This window comes from Budorcas taxicolor, chromosome 3 (genome assembly GCF_023091745.1).
Source record: "Budorcas taxicolor isolate Tak-1 chromosome 3, Takin1.1, whole genome shotgun sequence".
NCBI classification, from domain to species: Eukaryota; Metazoa; Chordata; class Mammalia; order Artiodactyla; family Bovidae; genus Budorcas; species Budorcas taxicolor.
Genome location: NC_068912.1, coordinates 33,749,528 through 33,768,890, shown reverse-complemented (window position 1 = coordinate 33,768,890; position 19,363 = coordinate 33,749,528). Strand labels below are relative to the sequence as shown.

Below are 19,363 nucleotides of genomic sequence, written 5' to 3'. Positions count from 1 at the left end.
GTACTTTCTATGCTTTTCTAGGCTCTATATTTATCTGGCCCCTGCATTTACATGGCCCTCATCTCCTACTGTTCTTCTCCTGGCTCACTCAGTTCCTGCCAAGCCACCTAGGAGGCTCTGCAGTTAGCTGGTCCCTCTATGTTACCTCCATGGATATTGGTATGGCTCTCCCTCACTTCTTTCAGAACTCATTCAAAATCACTCTCAGCCCCTCCTTCCCTAAGCAGCCTGCCTAACATAGCCCAGCTGTACCTCGATCACTGTCACCTTCCAATGCCTTACACTCTTTCGTTTCTTCTCAGCACTTATTTGTGAGCGCATTGTCTGGCTCACCCACAGGCTCTATGTTACAGATCATTTCACTTTCTTCATTAGTGTAGGAACTTGATTTTGTTCCCCATTCTCTTGCACTGCCTTTAGTCTAAGAGACATTCATTAAATGTTCGTTGAATGAATGATTAAAAGAATGTCATAACTGTAATTGCTTCATTGATTTACTCATTCCTTTCCCACATCTCCCCCACGTGAAGGTAATCTCCATGAAGGCTGGGATCGTGTCCATTTTGTTCTCCACAGATCTGTGAAAGTAACAAGTGCAAAGCGATGTTAAAGGAAAGAGAGAGGTTCCACTAAACTGGCTGAGGGGCTAAGGGAGGCTTTGCAGATAAAACTGCGATCTCTAAACTGGAACCGAAACAGAAACTACAAGAAGGGTAAGAGTTCACAAACAGAGAACATCTCGCGAGGTGTTGGGCAGTCAAGATGGCGCTGGCATTTGCCGCCACACTTAATATGGCGACCAGGGCGCGTTCCGGGAGGAAATCACGCGAGAGTTGCATCGCAGCCACAGTCAGTGAATTGAGCCGGGGGTGTGGAGCCGCCAAGATGGAGCCGGTAGCAGGCACTCCCGGCCCGCTGATCATGAACAACAAGCAGCCTCAGCCGCCGCCACCTCCGCCGCCTGCAACCGCGCAGCCTCCACCTGGGGCACCGCGGACCGCCGGAGGTCTCCTGCCTGGTGGCAAAGCCCGAGAGTTCAACCGCAACCAGCGAAAAGACTCGGAGGTCAGGAGCTTCGGGGGGCGAGGCTAGCACCAGGCGGGCGGCGGCGGTGGACCCCGGCCTCACTTCGGGGCCACTTTCGGGTCCAGGCTGGGTTTCCTGGACGGTTCGGCAGGGGAGTTGTCATTTACAGCGAAAGCAGCAGGAAGCAAGGCTGACATCCCCGGGAGTCGGAGGCGTGAAGCTGGGGTCCCCGCCCCGAGCTCTGCCGACCGGGAACCTCCCGGAGCCCGTGTTGGCTTTTCTGAGGCCCGGGCTGTGGGCGCGGTCTCCGGGCTCCAGCCCCTGGGAAGTCCGCCCCCTGCCCCATTTCTCGGGTGAGAGTCAGTGACCTGCGTGCGCTCTAGGGGGCGGGGCGGCTACACCCCAGACCCCCTAATCATCTCCAGCTTCTGGTCCTGTGAGTTCCGCGGCGCACGGTGGCGGGCGTGTGTGGGCTGGGAAGGGACTGGCGAGGGTTCGAAAGGCACCTCCGAGAAGGACTGAGCTAATTAATTGGCACTAATAGTATCAATACTACGCGCCTGTAGGTCGCGATGGTTGGAAAGGGGAGCAGCCTTGTTCTGCACTGAGCTTAGCCACTGCAGATTCAGGCCACGGTTAGACAGTGCCCGGTGGTTGGTGTGCCCAGTCCACCCGATGCTGAACTGTTAAAGATCAGAAATAAATTAAACAGGCGTTGAGGCTCAACATCTCTCTTCTCTTGTTTAGTGGGCTGTTCCTCCCATTCCGGAGACACCGTAGTCTGGAGCTGACTAGTCACCTCACCCCCAGTTGAAGAATTACTCCCACTGCATTCCATTGTAGAATTCATGAATGAAGACACACACGTAGCAGCGTTTTAGGGCTTCTTAATCAGCATGTTCCCAGAGCACTTACTAGGAAATTTCTTTCACCTGAGACAACCCTGAGGCTGATTAACAGTGAGATGCTTATTAATGAGAGGGCATTTTTTCTTGTCCAGATATAATGTATCAGGTCATACCTGAGTGATGATGCTATCCTTAGACACCTGAAATCAGTACCTCTCAAGCTCTTGGTTTTGTTGGCAAGAACAAACCTCTGGTCAAACATCAAAATTTGACAAGTTCCAGTCAGATACACTTTGAGCTTGAAGTGACTTATTTGAAAAAGCAATGAAACCGACCTTTTAGTAGCCCTTGCATGATGGGCTGATTGCACATCAGTGGTGACTGCTTAATAATTTTTCAAGTATGGAGGATTTTAAAAGTGGTAGGGATGAATCCAGTTTCATCATCAGAGGCATCATAGTTGTTCAATAGTTAACAATTTTCCTAAGTGTTTCCATTAAATATACCTTCTACCCTTTAATTTCTATATAGATTCAACACATGGAAGGTCATTCAGTGAACACACATAAGCTGAGAGACCTGTCAAAATCTATTTTCTTAGAAATACTGATACAGCTCTCTTTTGAGTCAAAGCTGAAATCAGTAGGCTGGGAGCCTGAGGCGTGCCTGCAGAACAGGGAGGCAGGTATTTGACGAGAGCCCACGGTGCTGCATTGTTTTAATTAGTCCTTAAAAAACCTTCAAGATAGATTTTTGTCATCCTCATTACATAAATGAAGAAACTGAAGCTCGGGAACTTATGAAACTGTGCAGCCTGTTGCCTCTGAATAAGAAGTAGAGTTATTTATGTTACTCATGTTTGAGGGTATGTTATGTCATTTTGTGGGTGGTCATTGTCTTCCCAAGTAGATTGTAATTAAGCTGAGGACTACCTTTTTCTTCACCTCTGTTCTTTTCCCAGAACAAGGCTTCCCAGATGGTGTATTCTCAGTACTCACATATTTCCAGCAGTAAAAAGATTCTTTGCCATAATCTCTCCTATGTGTGGGAGGGAAACCATTTCTGTTCAGCTGCTGCCTTCTCTGTCAGTTCTTACTGAAATTTGAGAGAAAGGCAGGAAGACTGAGGGTGTCAATACTTATTTTGTACTGAGCTGTTGATAGCCCACTTGCAAAGTCACTTCAGTCATGTCCGACTCTGTGACCCCATAGACGGAAGCCCAGGCTCCCCTGTCCCTGGGATTCTCCAGGCAAGAACACTGGAGTGGGTTGCCATTTCCTTCTCCAATGCATGAAAGTGAAAAGTGAAAGTGAAGTCGCTCAGTCATGTCTGACCGTCAGCGATCCCATGGACTGCAGCCTTCCAGGCTCCTCCGTCCATGGGATTTTCTAGGCAGGAGTACTGGAGTGGGGTGCCATTGCCTTCTCCGTGATAGCCCACTAGCCAGAAAGAAATGAGGCTTCTAAAGCCTTAGTACCATGTGGAATGATCATTTCACTGCATGGAACACATGGAAGCTTTAGTGTTCATTTATCCAACATGTTTTTATTTGAGTATATGCTCTTCATTCAGTCATCCATGCCAAGTACTGTGCTGAGCATTGTGAAATCATGGGTGAGAAGAATGGACACTAAACAGACGCACAGGCGCATGTATAATTATGAGTTATGATAAGTGCCATGAAGGAGTAGTGCAAGGGGCTCTGAGAGGGCTTGGTAGGGAGAGCCGAACTAACCCAGAAGACAAAACATTGTGAGAAAACGTCAGAACAGTGAAGGCAGCGATGTGCTGTAACACAGTGGAGTCTCTGGAAGCGTGTGTGTTTGTTCCTTTGGAAAACACTCGTGGTGATCTTTTACGTAACTCTCCTTTTCTCAACAGGGCTATTCTGAGTCTCCAGACCTGGAGTTTGAGTATGCTGACACAGACAAGTGGGCTGCAGAGCTCTCAGGTAAGGCAGAGGCCTTCTATTATTTGGTCTTTAATAAAATTGAGAGTGAGTGTCATTTTGGAGTTCATTTTATCTCCTAGTTAGTGCTAGTAATGATATATATATATGAAACTTATTATTAGATTCAAGCCCTTCGTATCTCATAACTTTGGCTTGTCCTTTACTTTTATGAAACATCTCCACATGGTCAGCTCGATTGGCTGTGGCCCAGTCCCACTGTGGACATTGATGTTCTTTGGCCATACACAATCCCCCTGACAGTGGTTTCTCCTGGAACAAGGAGTCCTGAGGAATGCCAGTGAGTGGGTCTGTTTCTGTGCCCATCTGTTGTTGCCACTGCTGCTCATATGTAGTATGAGATCAGCCTGAGCTGCTTCTCAAGCCTCCATAGTACAGGCCCTGTTCTCACGCCACTTGAGAGAGACATGTTCACGGTGGCAGTCAGCCTTTGGCATGGCATGGTGGGATCAGTGCGCATTGGACTGGAAATGGCCAGGCTTTATGCCTAGCTGGCATCTGGTTATTGGCTGCAGGGGTAATCAGCATTCTGTTGTGCACATTAGAGCACTGAGACCCCCTTAGTAATTAGATAGCATTGTCCAGGAGTCACTGTGACTCAGGGACAGAGGTGGGCCTGGAAGCAAACACCTTACCTTCTCTGCTACTTGTGGCCCTGCGATGGGACCTGGACATGGAGATAATGACCTTTTTTCTTGACAGAGCTCTATAGCTACACGGAAGGACCAGAATTCCTGATGAATCGAAAATGCTTTGAGGAGGACTTTCGGATGCACGGTGAGACGATTCCCCTGCTTCTTGGCTCCTTTCACCCTGCACCCTGAGAGCTGCAGGTTCCTGTTAGTCATCTGAATGACCTCAGTCATCCTGGAGTGGCCAGAGAAGCCTGCTGAACCATGGTTTTTCAAGGCCGGATGTGGCATGTAGGGTGGGCTTGCAGGTACCCTGGTGGGGCCTTTTCAGAAGTGTGTATCATGGGGGGAACTTTATGTAATTAAAATTGCACCCAAAATAGCAGTATTTCAACCACACTTCAAATTCATGGGGCAGTGGTGTGACCTCCTCCTTTATATAAGGAGTAATTTATTTTTCTGAGCTTCTGGTCCTGTGGCAGTCCTGAATTTGATGGGTTAACATGGTGTCTGTTTCATTGGGAGGATTTTTCTGGGCTCCAATCTAAGCAGTCTCTCTCCTGACAGTGACAGATAAGAAGTGGACTGAGCTGGACACCAACCAGCACCGCACCCACGCCATGAGGCTCCTGGATGGCTTGGAGGTCACTGCCAGGGAGAAGAGGCTCAAGGTGGCTCGGGCAATTCTCTATGTTGCCCAAGGTACTGAGTGGACACCCAGGGACCCCTGATACCAGCTTCAGTGATGCTGCCCAGTTAGATGCGGGGAGGGGCGCAGCGAGCCGTGCCCTGTGTCTGCTGCCGGGTCAGATGCGGGGAGGGGCGCAGCGAGCCGTGCCCTGTGTCCGCTGCCCCGTCAGATGTGGGGAGGGGAGCAGCGAGCCGTGCCCTGTGTCCACTGCCCCGTCAGATGCGAGGAGGGGAGCAGCGAGCCGTGCCCTGTGTCCGCTGCCCCGTCAGATGCGGGCAGGGGCGCAGCGAGCCGTGCCCTGTGTCCGCTGCCCCGTCAGATGCGGGCAGGGGCGCAGCGAGCCGTGCCCTGTGTCTGCAGGCACCTTTGGGGAGTGCAGCTCAGAGGCCGAGGTTCAGTCCTGGATGCGCTACAACACCTTTCTGCTCTTGGAGGTGGGCACCTTCAACGCTCTGGTGGAGCTTCTGAACATGGAAATAGAGTGAGTTCTTCTGAGGGGCTTAAGTAGGGGAAGGGGGCAGAGGGGCAGAGCTTGCAGAACTAAGCAGTTTTGAGAGGGTTAAATGGGCTGCATGGGGCTCTGTTCTGACCAGGTAGTTTGAATAATAGGCGAGATGCTGACCCAAACCTTGAAGACCAATGAGGGGCCCCGCAGCTCGCTAATACCAAAGAGCTCATTAGACAGTGCAGCTCCTGCCCAGGCCTACAGTGTTCCTCCAGAAAAAAATAAAGGTCTCTCATTGTGAACCTGCACGCTGCCTTGAGTTTCCCCTGAGCAGGAGACCAGGCACAGGCTGACACGTGGGTTCAAACAGTACCTGCTCTAGCCTTTGTCTCCACTAGTCCTTTGTTTGGTGGACAGGCCAGCTGTTGCTCATCTAAGGAAAACACCATCAATAGTAAAAGCACTCTTTGGGTGCTTGCATGTCCCAGGCATTGTTCTAAGGACACTATACATACTAATTCATTAATGACCTAGCTGCTGTTACCGTCCCCATTTTGCAGATGAGGAAACTATGGCATGGAGAAATTGAGTGTCCAAGGGCACGTGGCTAGGCAGTGTTAGAGCCACGATTCCAGCCTTGGCAGTCTGGTTCAGGGTCTGAGTTTTTGCCCGCTGGGTCCTGTGGGCTCTTGTGCAGTCTAAGTGCATCGCATAGGGTTTTGTCACCTTGTTGGGCAGCACTTGCTGGGGGAACCACTTCTCTTGCTGCCTGGGGGAAGGCACTGACTCTCACGTCTCTCCCACAGCAACAGTGCGGCCTGCAGCAGTGCGGTGAGGAAGCCAGCCATCTCTCTGGCTGACAGCACGGACCTGAGGTAAGGCGAGCAGCGCCCTGGGCTCCCTGAGCGATAGCCGGAGAAGGAGGGCAGGGCAGGCAGAGGCGGGCGCTCTGGGTTTCCTCGCTGTGTGTGCTGTTCTTCTGCACGCGCTAATTGCAGATGTGATGGGCTCGGTGTATGTTGAGCAGGCCCTACCGAGGGCTCCCTGGGTGGGCCTGGGATGAGACCCCCAGAGGAAATCCAGGGTGGAGCCACTTAGTAGAAGTGTGGCCTCCTACCCACGCTGCTGCCAAGAGGCTTGGTGGAGTGGCTTTTTGTATTGGGATGAAGCACGTGATGTGGCTCCTTGTGTCAGCCATGTACAAGCTGTGCTTTTCATGCACAGCTTGCCCATCTGCATGGGGTTAGTCCTGACAACATCAGGATGTTTCCTGGCTGTGTCCAAAGGTTAGCAGCTGCTAAACAGCAAGATCACCTTTCCGTTTTTGTGAGGATTAGAATCCACCTCTTTTTGTAAATTTGGAAGTTTTCAGATTAGATGCTGGTGGCATTCCCTACTGTAGTTAGGGTCCCTGGCCATCGTCCTGCTCGCTACTGTTTCTTCTCCATCATGGGGTAAACACTTGCTTGTCCTCATCTTGACCATCCTCTACTTTGTCTGATCCAATACCCACTTCCTCATCTCACTCCTGCCTCTGTGTTTTTCTCATTCCAGGAAGCTTAGGGTAGTAAATGCTTTGGGCCATTCTTGCTCCATGTCTGGATATCCATTCAGTAGCCATTTATTAAGCACTGCTTTGAGTAAGCACTCATACCCTAGAAACACAGAATAGAAGGTCTGGTCCCAACCTTAGCACCAAGGACAAAGAAGGAAACATCACAGGTGTTTTGTGGGACTGAGTTTTCAGTTTTTTCTACCTTACAGTCCCTGCACCCCTGCTTCCACCCCCGCCCCAGCCAGCCTTTGTGTGCAGGCTTTTTCATGTCAGGTGGGATGTGAGGAAGCAAGGGGTGCTCCCTTGATTCCTCCATCCTGCCCCCTTATGAGCTGCCTCTTGTTCCCAGGGTCTTGCTCAACATCATGTACCTGATTGTGGAGACTGTTCACCAGGAGTGTGAGGGTGATAAGGCCGAGTGGAGGACGATGCGACAGACCTTCAGGGCTGAGCTGGGTAGGACGCTGGAGGCCCTGGCTGGAGGCCCTCCTGGGAATGGAGGCTGGAGGGCTTTGGGAGGGTCCTGTTGCTGCCGATGGTCCTGATACCTTGGTGTCCCCCAGGTTCCCCGCTGTACAACAATGAGCCATTTGCCATCATGCTGTTTGGGATGGTGACCAAATTTTGCAGTGGCCATGCGCCTCACTTCCCCATGAAAAAGGTTCTCTTGCTGCTCTGGAAGACAGTGTTGGTGAGCACTTCCTTGAAGGGGAACTCAGGTGCTAGGGGACAGGGGTGGAGGGAGACTTTCACTGTGTATCCTTTTGGATATTGAATCATATGAATACATAACTGCTTTAGTTGAAAAAAAAACTCTGAAAGAAGGGTCCTGGAAGGAAAGGACAAAAAAGTGTCACTTTGGGCTCACAGCAGCCAAAGAGGACTTGGTGTTTGAATCAGAATAGGTGGTTGGTTCCATGGTTTCTGGAAACTGTTTTCTGCAACCATGTAACACCTTCTCCCCAGACAGGCTGCTCTTGAACCTGGAGCTTGTAAAATGATTTGAGGCAAGATTAAAGCTGGTGTAATGGGGCCCCTCAGTCAGATGTCACTGGAAAGAAGAAAGGTTGAGCCCTAAGCCTACATTAGCCTCAGGGTATGGTGTAAAAGCTTACTTTTTTTCTAGCTAGGGAAGGATTGGGTGCAGGAAAGCAGGCTGGCCATCACCCTTGGCTTGGGGGCCATGCCCAGTAGCCAGACCCATGCCAAACCAGGAGTCCTTTTTGCTGGGAGAACAGAGGAAGTGGTCTGTACTCTTGTTCTCCCTGGGCCTCACCTTCCCATCTTCCATAATGGGCCAACTCTGCAGAGCCAGAGCTCAATGAGTTTAGGCCCCTTTAGAGTGGTCTACACATTTCGTCTTGGCCAGAAGCCTGTTGGTTGCCTGTGAAACCTCATTGAAGCCAGAGTGGAAAGCAGTTGAATTGCTCAGAAACAATGAAATGAAGCAGCCTAAAATCATTGAGCTCTACTGGGGTTTTACGTCTAGGGGGATGTTTAGATGAAGTTTTTTGTGTGTTTTGTTTTCTTAATTTGATCATCCAGCATTGTATTCCCAATTTAACTTCGAAAGACTAGCATTTGAGTGTCACCTACTTTTCTAGGAACTTGAAGGGTTAAGCTCTTCAGGCAGCTTTGTTGTTACTTGATGAGTCTGTGGGCCACACAGAGCCACGTGTGCTTCTGCACCAGGCTTTGTCAGCCTGTGTGTCTCTCCTCCCTGACCCCCTTTCCCCTCTCCCATGATGATGTCACTTGCTTCTCTTGGAGGTGGGCCGAGTCCCTTGTTCAGAGGTTGTGTGGTCTCTGTAAAGATGTGGTGTCACAGATGCTTTCGAGCCTGACACAGACAGGGACTGGCTTATGGACATGTTGACCTGGCTCCACACCTGTCTGATGCAGTGCACTCTGGGCGGCTTTGAGGAGCTTCAGAGCATGAAGGCCGAGAAGCGCGCCATCCTGGGGCTCCCCCCGCTGCCTGAGGACAGCATCAAGGTCATCCGCAACATGAGGGCTGCCTCACCCCCGGCCTCTGCCTCTGACCTGATTGAGCAGCAGCAGAAACGGGGCCGTCGGGAGCACAAGGTGAGGGCGACAAGGTCCCCATGACTCCTGAGGGTTCTTGGGGTGCACAGGTGCAGTGGCATGGTCCCTGGATGAGCCCTAGGTTGTTGCAGGTCCCCTCTGATCAACGAGTCGGTATGCATGCCTTAGGGCAGGGATACTGTGTCCCGAGCCCAGGGGCCAGGATCTAGTGGGCGCTTAGGACGTGGCACTTCTGAGGGACTCTGGGGCAAGAGCTGATGTGTCACTTGGGCCCAAGACCGTGACTTGCTCTCAGGTTTTTCCCACTGCTCCTGGCTCTCTTCCTACCACCTTTCTATGTAATTGTCTTTCCAGCCTCCGTGCCCCTTTCTCGTTCGTTGGTTGGCTCTTGTCTGACCTGCCTTCCCTCTGCTTTCAGGCACTGATAAAGCAGGACAACTTGGATGCCTTCAACGAGCGGGACCCCTACAAGGCCGACGACTCTCGAGAGGAGGAGGAGGAGAATGACGACGACAGCAGTCTGGAGGGGGAGACGTTCCCCCTTGAGCGGGATGAGGTCATGCCTCCCCCAGCACAGCACCCCCAGACCGACAGGCTGACCTGCCCGAAGGGGCTCCCGTGGGCTCCCAAGGTCAGGTGCGTCTCAGACCTCCCGAACGCTCTTCACTCCTGAAACCAGAGTCACCATTCCCTCAGGCCTGGCATCTGGCCTGAATTGTCACATGAGGTCCTGTGCAAGGCCAGGATGTCCTTGGCCTTGCGATGAGCCTCTCTTGAAGTGCTCAGTGCTGGCCCTGGGGGGTCAGGGTGCTAGCCTGGTACAAAGAGGCTCCTACGTGGCTCTCAAATCAGTAACGTAGATTAGCTCTTGGTTAGACGTGATACTAGTAAAAGGAAATACGAAAAAAATTAAAACAAGGACATTTAAGTAAACCCATCTCCACTCTCCCAGGGGTTGTGTATATTTGAAAATTATAGATTAAGGAAGAATTTCTTCAGAACCATCATTAAGATGTTTGAGACACATGTGTGTGAATCTGTGGATTTGAAGGTTCCTGTATGCTTATAAATGTAATCTGTTTGAAAGGGCATCGACTTAAGAAACAGATGAACATGGGAAAGGATATAGAAGTCATTTTATTGATCTAAGTAAAGCCCCAGTTTTCAGTAATCTGTGATGGGAATACAGAACAAGTCATCAGAAAATGCAAGCTAGCCTAATGGTCTGAGACAGAACAATATGACTCATATGAAAAAATGAGTAGTTTACAGCTGTAATTGGAAATTTCATAAATATCTGAGAAATTCTGTTGACAGACTTGTTATTAACATCAAGTATGCTTGAATAAAGTACGCTTTTAAGTTTGATGTAGCACCTTGATTTTATGAGTAAATTAGTTACACTTAGTATATTTTCAGAGTATTGATCCAACAGCATTGTAAAGGACCTTAAAATAGTCTGAAGGTTTCAGTTCTTTTTTTCAAGAAGAAAAACAATTTGGGAGACTTTTTCCTTTGACTTCACAATTTCTGGACGTTCTGTGTTTTATTAACCATAATGCCTTGAGGTAACTTGTAAGAAAGCCACAGTCTTTTCTTTTGGCAGAGAGAAAGACATTGAGATGTTCCTTGAGTCCAGCCGCAGCAAGTTCATAGGTTATACTCTCGGCAGGTGAGTATGATCTGAGTGCCTTTTAAAGAAAGGTAGTGGGAAGGTCACCCTCCCAGCCTCAGGTGTTTGAGGACCCAGACCTAACACAGGGCCTTTGTTCTTCTCCAGTGACACGAACACAGTGGTGGGGCTGCCCAGGCCAATCCACGAAAGCATTAAGACTCTGAAACAGGTAGGTGGCTTCAGGTATGCTTTTGGCCTAGTTTGGTCCCAGGTGAGTAAAGTGAGACCATCCTATTGGGAGAAGCTTTTTTAGACTTTTGTCTGCCTGAGGGCACCGGGGGGGGAGTAATAGGTGGACAGTGGCAGTATCCTTGAAAACACGTTTTCATGCGTTTTACTTATTTTAACTGAGCGTTTTTTATTGGGTACTTACTGGGGTACCCATTAAAGATTATACTAACTGACAGTTGGCGTTTTAAGGGGCCTAGGAAATAGCCTCCGTTTTCCTTGCCCAAATTCAGGGAGTTGAGTTAGAGGAGTAGGCAGGTGGAGATTCAAATGCCAGCTTTGTTGCCGATGGAGTGATACGGAGCACAGCTGCAGGAGGTGTCCTGACACCTCCCTTCCAGAGTTGGGCAGACTCGCCTGCCCAGACCAGAGAGGGCTGGAGCCCTGCTCAGCCTAGGCAAGGAGCAGAAGAGTGCACAGGCTTTTCTTTTTCCTTAAGAGAGAAGAGAAAGAGGTTGAGCGAGACTGTCCTGTTCCTCCTCCCATGCTGGCCAGTCAGGAAGGGGAGGAGTGAGTGGGGGGCGGCGGGGAGAGACCAGGGTGTTTGGTACACACGTGTCCCTCCAATGGGAGGAAACAGCACAGTGAGGAAGAGGGCTGTCCCGTAAGAGTGTATCTGCAATATAAGTGTTCATATGTTTTTGACATATATTTTCGAAATTTGTAGTACTAGGTGGGCCTCAGGCAGCTAGGCTTCTTGAGTACTTGAGTCCTTGATTCTGCTTTTAAGTTTCCTCCTATAGCTGTAGCTATCTGCAAGTCCCCTCCTCTCCTTTAATTTGCCTGTTTCCCCCTAACCTGTTCTGTGCTTTCTTTATACTGGTTTTAAGAGACAGGTGCCCGCTTAGAAAAATATTTTGGGTTGGGGTTTTAGTTCAGGATCTCTGTGGTGACTTAGCCCTCTTTGAGAAGATGATGTTTGAAGAAAACTGCATGGGGTCTTTCCCAGGTGTGGGCATTTGGCCAGAGAATGCGAGGTGTTTGCCCTAATATCTCTTTCCCTCTCTTTCCAGCACAAGTACACGTCGATTGCAGAGGTCCAGGCACAGATGGAGGAGGAGTACCTCCGCTCTCCTCTCTCAGGGGTGAGTTGGGGGCCTTCCTCAGCTCACAGGATCCCAGCCGTTCCCAGCACTGTATAGGCCTAGGCTGCAGAGTATCCTGGCCTGCCCTCACATAGCTCCCAGTCTGGCTCCCGCTGCAGGGCTGCTGCGTGTCGGGTGCAGGGGTAAGAGCACAGACTCTGGGCCCGCCACCTACCTCTCAATCCCAGCTCCACCCCTTGGTGGATGGTGACTTAGGCAAGGTACTCGATCTCCTTCTGCTTTCCCTTCCTAGCCTGTTAAATGGAAATAACAATAGTACTTTCTTCATAGAGTTGTAGTAAGGATTCGTTGTGTCTTTACAAGTGAAGTATCTGGCACATTTTGTTATTAAAAGTTTGTGATCATTATTAGCATTGTCGTTTACGTCCATACTTAGAGATTCTCCTCCAGCCAGCTAGCAGGCTGGCTCAGGAGAGCGTTGTCAGTAACAGGCTTTGTATCAGTGCCCCTTGTATGCATTGTGTTGAAAGGGAGAAGAGGAAGTTGAACAGGTCCCTGCAGAAACTCTCTACCAAGGCTTGCTCCCCAGCCTGCCACAGTACATGGTGAGTGCGCACCTCTGAGAGCTCTGCCTGCCATGTGGTCACCGCCCCACAACAGGCCTTGAGAGCATGCCGCCGGTGTCCTTGAGCCCCTCCTTTTGCCCCCTAAGCACCTCTAAAAGCACCGCCTCTCAGGAGTTTATGCTGCCTGGGGCCCTCTCAGCATGCTGTGTGAATGTCTGCTCCTTGCCAGATAGCGCTACTGAAGATCCTGCTGGCCGCAGCTCCCACCTCAAAGGCCAAAACAGACTCAATCAACATCCTAGCTGATGTCCTGCCTGAGGAGATGCCGTGAGTATCAAGTCTTGAGTGTTGAGGATATACAGAAAGGGGATGTGTTTGCTGGGTGGTGGTGGTTCTTTGTTTTGTTGTTGCTGCTGCTGCTGCTGTTATATTAGCTCAGCTTCTCTGCAGATTAACTTTAGGGTATTCTTGGTTTAGAAGAAAGAAAATGTACTGGGTAAAATAATTAGTTTTACTGCTTGTGGGGACACTTTCATCTAATTGGCCTGGATTCTAGTGTAAACTCTGCAACTGAGTGAATTGGAGACGTCACTTCCTCTTCCTCCTCTGTTAAATGAATAGGGCTGTGTCTGACATTTCCCCAAGTGCTCCCTTGAAAGCTATGTGATTAGGACATTCAGGACATACAGTTTTAGCTTCTGCACAAAAATCAGCCATTGGAGCTGGGTGTAGATTCTTTACTATTCACCAGTGAACTGGCATGAAAAATATTTTTGAACGTCCCAGGGTAATAGTGAAATCTCTAGGGGTTCTTCCTCCCTGAGGCCCTGACCTCATGTTTTTGATCTGAGAGTACAAACTCAGATCACGTTCTACTTTGAGAAGGACCTGGGCACCTGATCTCCTGCCTGCCTGCCAGGACTGCCCAGCTCTGAGCCTAACTCCCTGGTGGGCTGGCCACTTGAGTCTAGTGGTGACAGCCAGTGAGGGAGTAGGCGGGTTGGCTAACACCAAAGGGGATGTTAGAGAATGCCAGGGCATCTGATGGTCCTTGGAAAAAGGATTCCAGAGTCAAATATTAAATCTCCTCTTATAAAGATTTATAGTTAACTCCTTAATTAAGAACTTAACTCCTAAATTAAGAAACTGATTTAAGTAAATGCTTCCTAAATTTATCTGACTCCGAACCCCTTTTCCCCATAACAAGAGCCATCTCAATATGCTGGTATTCCAACAGAACATGCTCTGAGAAACACAAGTACGTATGATGGCAGAAGCCTAAGGAAGATCTTGAGATGAGAAGTTCAGTTTTGGAGGAAAAGCAGGGAAATAGGCTAAGAATATGGGGCATCAGAAGGAAGAAGTCAGGTGTACTGAGCTAGATTGCTTGGGAGGTGGGTGGGAGGAGCCAGGCCTAACCTCTGAGATGTCCCTAGGGTGGAGGGTTGGGTGGGAGCTCTGCCCCGAGAAGGCTCAGGAGTCCTGTCTCCTGGGAGCGCCAGGCAGGAGGTGCTGCACATGCTGGGGCCTCACCCGGGGTTGTGCTTCTAGCACCACAGTGCTGCAGAGCATGAAGCTGGGAGTGGATGTGAACCGCCACAAAGAGGTCATCGTTAAGGCCATTTCTGCCGTCCTGCTGCTGTTGCTGAAGCACTTCAAGCTGAACCACGTCTATCAGGTATCTACAGCCCCTTCCTTCTGTCCACCGGGCCAGGGCCTTGGGCAGTGCCGCTCCTCCGGCCCCAAAGAACAGAGGCTTGGCCTTCAAACCTCCCTGAGCTCTGCGCAAACGTGCAGATAAACAGTCCTCCACGCGAGGCTTTTTATCACGAGAGAAAGGGTGAGATCCCAACTGCTGCTGCTGCTAAGTCTCTCCAGTAGTGTCCGACTCTGTGCGGCCCCATAGGCGGCAGCCCGGCAGGCTCCCCCGTCCCGGGGATAAGGGGCATGCTTATTTTTTCTCCTGTTGCTTTCAGTTTGAGTACATGGCCCAGCACCTGGTGTTTGCCAACTGCATCCCTTTGATCCTAAAGTTCTTCAATCAAAACATTATGTCCTACATCACTGCCAAGAACAGGTGATAAGGACCAGGGATCAGGAAGGGGTGGGTATGGCCAGATGGCAGGGCTCCTAGCTGGCCTCTTCCACTGAGCCCAGTCAGCATCTACAAGCTGGTGCTCTGCCAGATGTCAGGACCCAAAGATGAAAGAGACGTGGTCTATAGAAAATGCCAGTTTGTCATACCTGAGTCTGGCTAGTCTGGTGACATAGGGGGCCCAGTCTGTCTGTGCCTGGGTGGGAGGGTTCTCATCCTGGGCTCTAGTACTGCCCTCAGTCCTTCTGTGTCCCCCATTCTTTTGAGGAGCCTGGCGGGGCTGCCTGCTGCTCCCAGGAGCTCGGCCATGTGCACTGTGATGGCTTGTCTGCTCCTACCTCACCCCGTCACCTGGTGCCAGCTGTACTTGACACTGACTGCTTGTCACTGTGATACACCGCAAGCTGAGCTGTTAGCCAGACACAGTCTCCAGGAGGGGTTTGGCGTAAATTAATTGCCTTGAGAAATCGAGCACCAGCCCCAGATTTATTGCTGTGAGGGATACCATGCTCTCTCCACCCCTCACAAGATTACAAGCTTGTCTCTGGCTACAAAGGGGTCTTACGAGTGCTCTCGTAGCAGGCGTTTCCCTGTCAGGGTAGCGCAGACAAGGCAGTTTGCTGTTCCTGCTTCGGCACGCCAGAGAGGAGAGCCAGGAGCCAGCGGCCGTCCTGCCAGGCCCCAGCCCTTGCTCATGGTGGGTGCCTTGTTCTCTTGCTCCCTGCAGCATCTCTGTCCTGGACTACCCTCACTGTGTGGTGCACGAGCTGCCAGAGCTGACTGCCGAGAGTCTGGTGAGTAGCTGGCCTCTGCCCCAGTGCTTCCTCTGGGTAAGGGCTGGACTGGAGAGCCTGCCCCCTCACCTGGGGGAAAGGTGTCTTCACAGGTCAGCTCACTGTTGAGTGCCTGGCTTTTGAAGCACTGACATTGCATAGGAGGACCAGGAAGGGGACCTTGTAGGAACATTTGGATTTAGAAATTTTGTCAGGACTGTGGTCTTCAGGGGCTACTGACCCAGAGCTCACCTGGTCGAGTTGTTTCCTTCTCCCCACGCTGGAACTCTGGGGCCACAGCTCTGAGGGAGCCTGGGTGCCCCAGGTAGCGGGGGCTGAGGCCAGAGCCCCCAATGTCATGCTCCACGTTCCCTGCAGGAAGATTCTAGGGAGCACCCCCTACCCTCTGCCAGCTTCTGGGATGGCATGCCCCTGGGCTGAGGAGAGGAGAGAGTTCCTGGTGCCCACGTGGAGTGACCCGCAGTGCTGAGGTCATATATGGGAGGGCCTGGGAAACTGGGGGTGCCTGCAGCTGTGCAGGAGACGATGGTTGCTGGGTTTTCCCTGCAGGAAGCAGGTGACAATAACCAGTTTTGCTGGAGAAACCTCTTTTCTTGTATTAATCTGCTTCGGATCTTGAACAAGCTGACAAAATGGAAGCACTCAAGGACGATGGTGAGTCAGCACAGCCAGCAGGCATGAGTCCCGGAGCTTAAAGCAGAGTGACACACACCGTCCTGTCCCCTTCACGCGGGGGCAGGGAGTGCCCAGGGTTGCTGGAGCAGCCGCATCCTCCTCACCTAACTTTCCTGTAGCCACATCTTTACATGTTGAGGTGGATCCCTGGTTCCTTGATGAGTTGAACTGGAAGCTAGAAGAGGCGCAGTCAAGCACTGACACAAATTCACATGTAATATAGAAGGAATTTTGAATAGCCTCTTAATCTCCACTGGTAACATAACCAGGGTTCTGAGAATCGTCTCAACTCTGAGTCTGTGGATGCCTCAGGTGGGGAGGCCCACTAACCCCCTGGAATTGTATGTACCTGCACATAGGGATACTTTGGGTGATAGACTCCATAGCTTTCTTCAGATTCCAGAATGACCCATAACTCGGGTGACCAACCATCCAGGTTTTCCTGGGACTTGCCTAGTTTTAGCCAGGAGACTTTAGTGGAAGTCATATGTCCCAAGAAACTCTTTAGTCTGAGGAAGACTGCGACAGTTGGTCACCCTGCCTGTAACCCGGAGGGGCGGCAGTGGGTTTATTTCTGCACTCAACACAGCCTCCCTCGTGCCCCTTTCCAGATGCTGGTGGTGTTCAAGTCAGCCCCCATCTTGAAGCGGGCCCTGAAAGTGAAACAGGCCATGATGCAGCTGTATGTGCTGAAGCTGCTCAAGGTGCAGACCAAGTATCTGGGACGGCAGTGGCGAAAGAGCAACATGAAGACCATGTCTGCCATCTACCAGAAGGTGCGGCATCGGCTGAACGACGACTGGGCCTATGGCAACGGTGAGGCTCCGTGTGAGGCGAGGGAAGGGAGTGGGGGACGGTGACAGCTCTTCCTTTGCTCTCAAGTTTCCCTCCGAGCAACCTGGAAGTGCCCGCTCCTGCTTCTGTAGCATCAGAGTGGGACGCCCAGGAAGGGCTTGGAGAGACTACCAGGCTTGTCTGTGGTCATCCCTGCTCCTCTCTGTGCCTCTGGTTTCCCTTTCCAGGAATTGTCACAAGCCTTTATCCAACCTCTTGTCCTTTCTCTTACCCCCGCAGCTGCCTTGGTTCTGGTCACCGAAATTCTCGCAGCTCCTAATGGCCTCCCTGCCTCTGGTTCCTTTCCCTTCATCAGTGCCTCAGACTGCCCTAGTGATATTTATAAAACCCAGACCTGGTGGTGGTATCTCTCTGAGTGTAATCCTTCTCTGACTTCTGATTTCCCTAAGAATTAGAGCCAAACTTTTAGCGCATAGGGCCCACACATGGTCCCTCCCTGTCCTCTGTAATCTGGTCCACTTCCTCAGCCCAGCCTCCATCACACCTGGGGCTCTGAGCACGTTGGCCATCCTGCCCCAGACTTTGTCCCTCTCCTGGCAGGGTGCCTCCCTATAGCCCTCTGTACATGTTCCTCCCCTCCCGCCTTGGCCTCCCTGGCAGAGTGGGTCTTCCTGGTATCCCCAAGCATGCTGCCGCACCCTTAGACTTCCTGACCACAGCACCAGGGCCACGTGACCGCATCTGCACTCCCAACGCCCTGAATTTGTAGAGGCAAGGTGGCCCACAGCACCCGGTCAGGGATTTGAGAGAATAAGCAAACGTGGGTATCTGTAGGTTCCTGCCTCTTACCTGGGAGAGCCAGGGGAAATGTGACTTTCAGAGAAGTGTGCTGTCCTCCTGGCTTTCCTTCAGCAGACCCACATGAACTGCTGTGTAGCCTCTTTCTCCGTAGCTCTGGCGTTTCCCCTTTGACCTGACCTTTCCTGTGTACCTAGGAAAGAAGTCCTGTAAGTCTTCCTGAGGGTTGGGCTTGGAGGTTTCCTGCTATTGGTTGACATTGAACTGGCCAAGCCCAGGCCCGCATGGCCCTGGGCTGCAGTGACCCCAAGGGGAGCTGCCGCAAGGCTTTGGCTCTCAACATAGCATGTCCTCCTGCTTCATCGTAGATCTTGATGCCCGGCCTTGGGACTTCCAGGCAGAGGAGTGTGCCCTCCGTGCCAACATTGAGCGCTTCAACGCCCGGCGCTATGACCGGGCCCACAGCAACCCCGACTTTCTTCCTGTGGATAACTGCCTGCAAAGTGTCCTGGGCCAGCGGGTGGACCTCCCTGAGGACTTCCAGATGAACTATGACCTCTGGTTAGAAAGGGAGGTCTTCTCCAAGCCCATTTCCTGGGAAGAGCTGCTGCAGTGAGGCTCCTGGGTGGGAGGCTGAAAATGAAAGAAGGGGTGATCTCCAGGTACCCCAGAGGCTGTCCTGGTTCCTTGCTGCAGTGCTCCCTTCCTCCTGCAGGTGGCAGCACATCCCTACTGTGCCCTTCCGAGCCAGTGCTGGGCTGGTGAGCAAGTCTGGATCTGGCTTCTCTTTGATTCCCAGGGTCCTGCTCGGGAGTGGCCATCTCTCTGCTTGAGATCCTCTCTTCCTTCACTCTTCCTTGCCCTCCTCTCTTGGACATAGTTGGTTGCAGCTCCTTTGTCATTCCACCGAAGGCTGGAATGGGCTGGGAATGCACCGTGTCTGAATTTCAGGGGTCATGCTCCCTCTTCTGAGACACAAATCCTTGGCATGTCAGCTTGCCAGAGAAGGAGGGCTTGGGATTAGAGTGGAATCTTGGCCTTGCTCTGGGGGTTTCTGATGTCATTCCAGCCTCTTGCTAGGTTTCATCCAGAAGCAATTGCAGAGGCTCCTGCAGCTGCCTCAGCACTTTGGTTTTGGATAGGGTTAGGGGAGGAGAAGAAGCTTCCCTTAATCGGAGGGGCCATTTTCTTTTCCTGGTGTGCAAGGTTTGTAAATATCTATATATAAATCTGTGTGTATTCTTGTGTCATGTTGAGGTTTTTAATGTGTTTGTGTATTCTGTTTACATTAAAAGGAAGCAAAACCAACGCCCATTGCCTTGTCTACAGGAAACATGGCCCCTGAACATCTCCTCCAGGTCTAGAAAGTGGATTTTCTTGCCAGCATTGATAGATCACTCCCTTGTCCCTGCCAAACTGCCCACTTTTCCCGTCTGAGGGGGAAGCAGAGGGGGAGTTGGTACTTAGCCCAAGTGTTCT

General features: G+C 51.2%; 1 protein-coding gene across 1 annotated transcript; it reads left to right on the top strand.

The window, feature by feature from the left end:
• The first annotated feature begins 885 nt into the window (after nucleotides 1–885).
• Nucleotides 886–19,130, top strand: STRIP1 (striatin interacting protein 1). Its single transcript, XM_052636793.1, has 21 exons — nucleotides 886–1,065; nucleotides 3,756–3,825; nucleotides 4,546–4,620; nucleotides 5,043–5,177; nucleotides 5,527–5,647; nucleotides 6,418–6,486; nucleotides 7,516–7,622; nucleotides 7,730–7,857; nucleotides 9,069–9,251; nucleotides 9,631–9,848; nucleotides 10,819–10,884; nucleotides 10,993–11,056; nucleotides 12,129–12,200; nucleotides 12,692–12,766; nucleotides 12,957–13,054; nucleotides 14,279–14,405; nucleotides 14,704–14,804; nucleotides 15,550–15,616; nucleotides 16,166–16,270; nucleotides 16,903–17,107; nucleotides 18,253–19,130. The coding sequence occupies exons 1-21, from the start codon at nucleotides 886–888 to the stop codon at nucleotides 18,498–18,500; spliced, it is 2,514 nt and encodes an 837-aa protein (XP_052492753.1). The 3' UTR covers nucleotides 18,501–19,130.
• The last annotated feature ends 233 nt before the right edge of the window (nucleotides 19,131–19,363 follow it).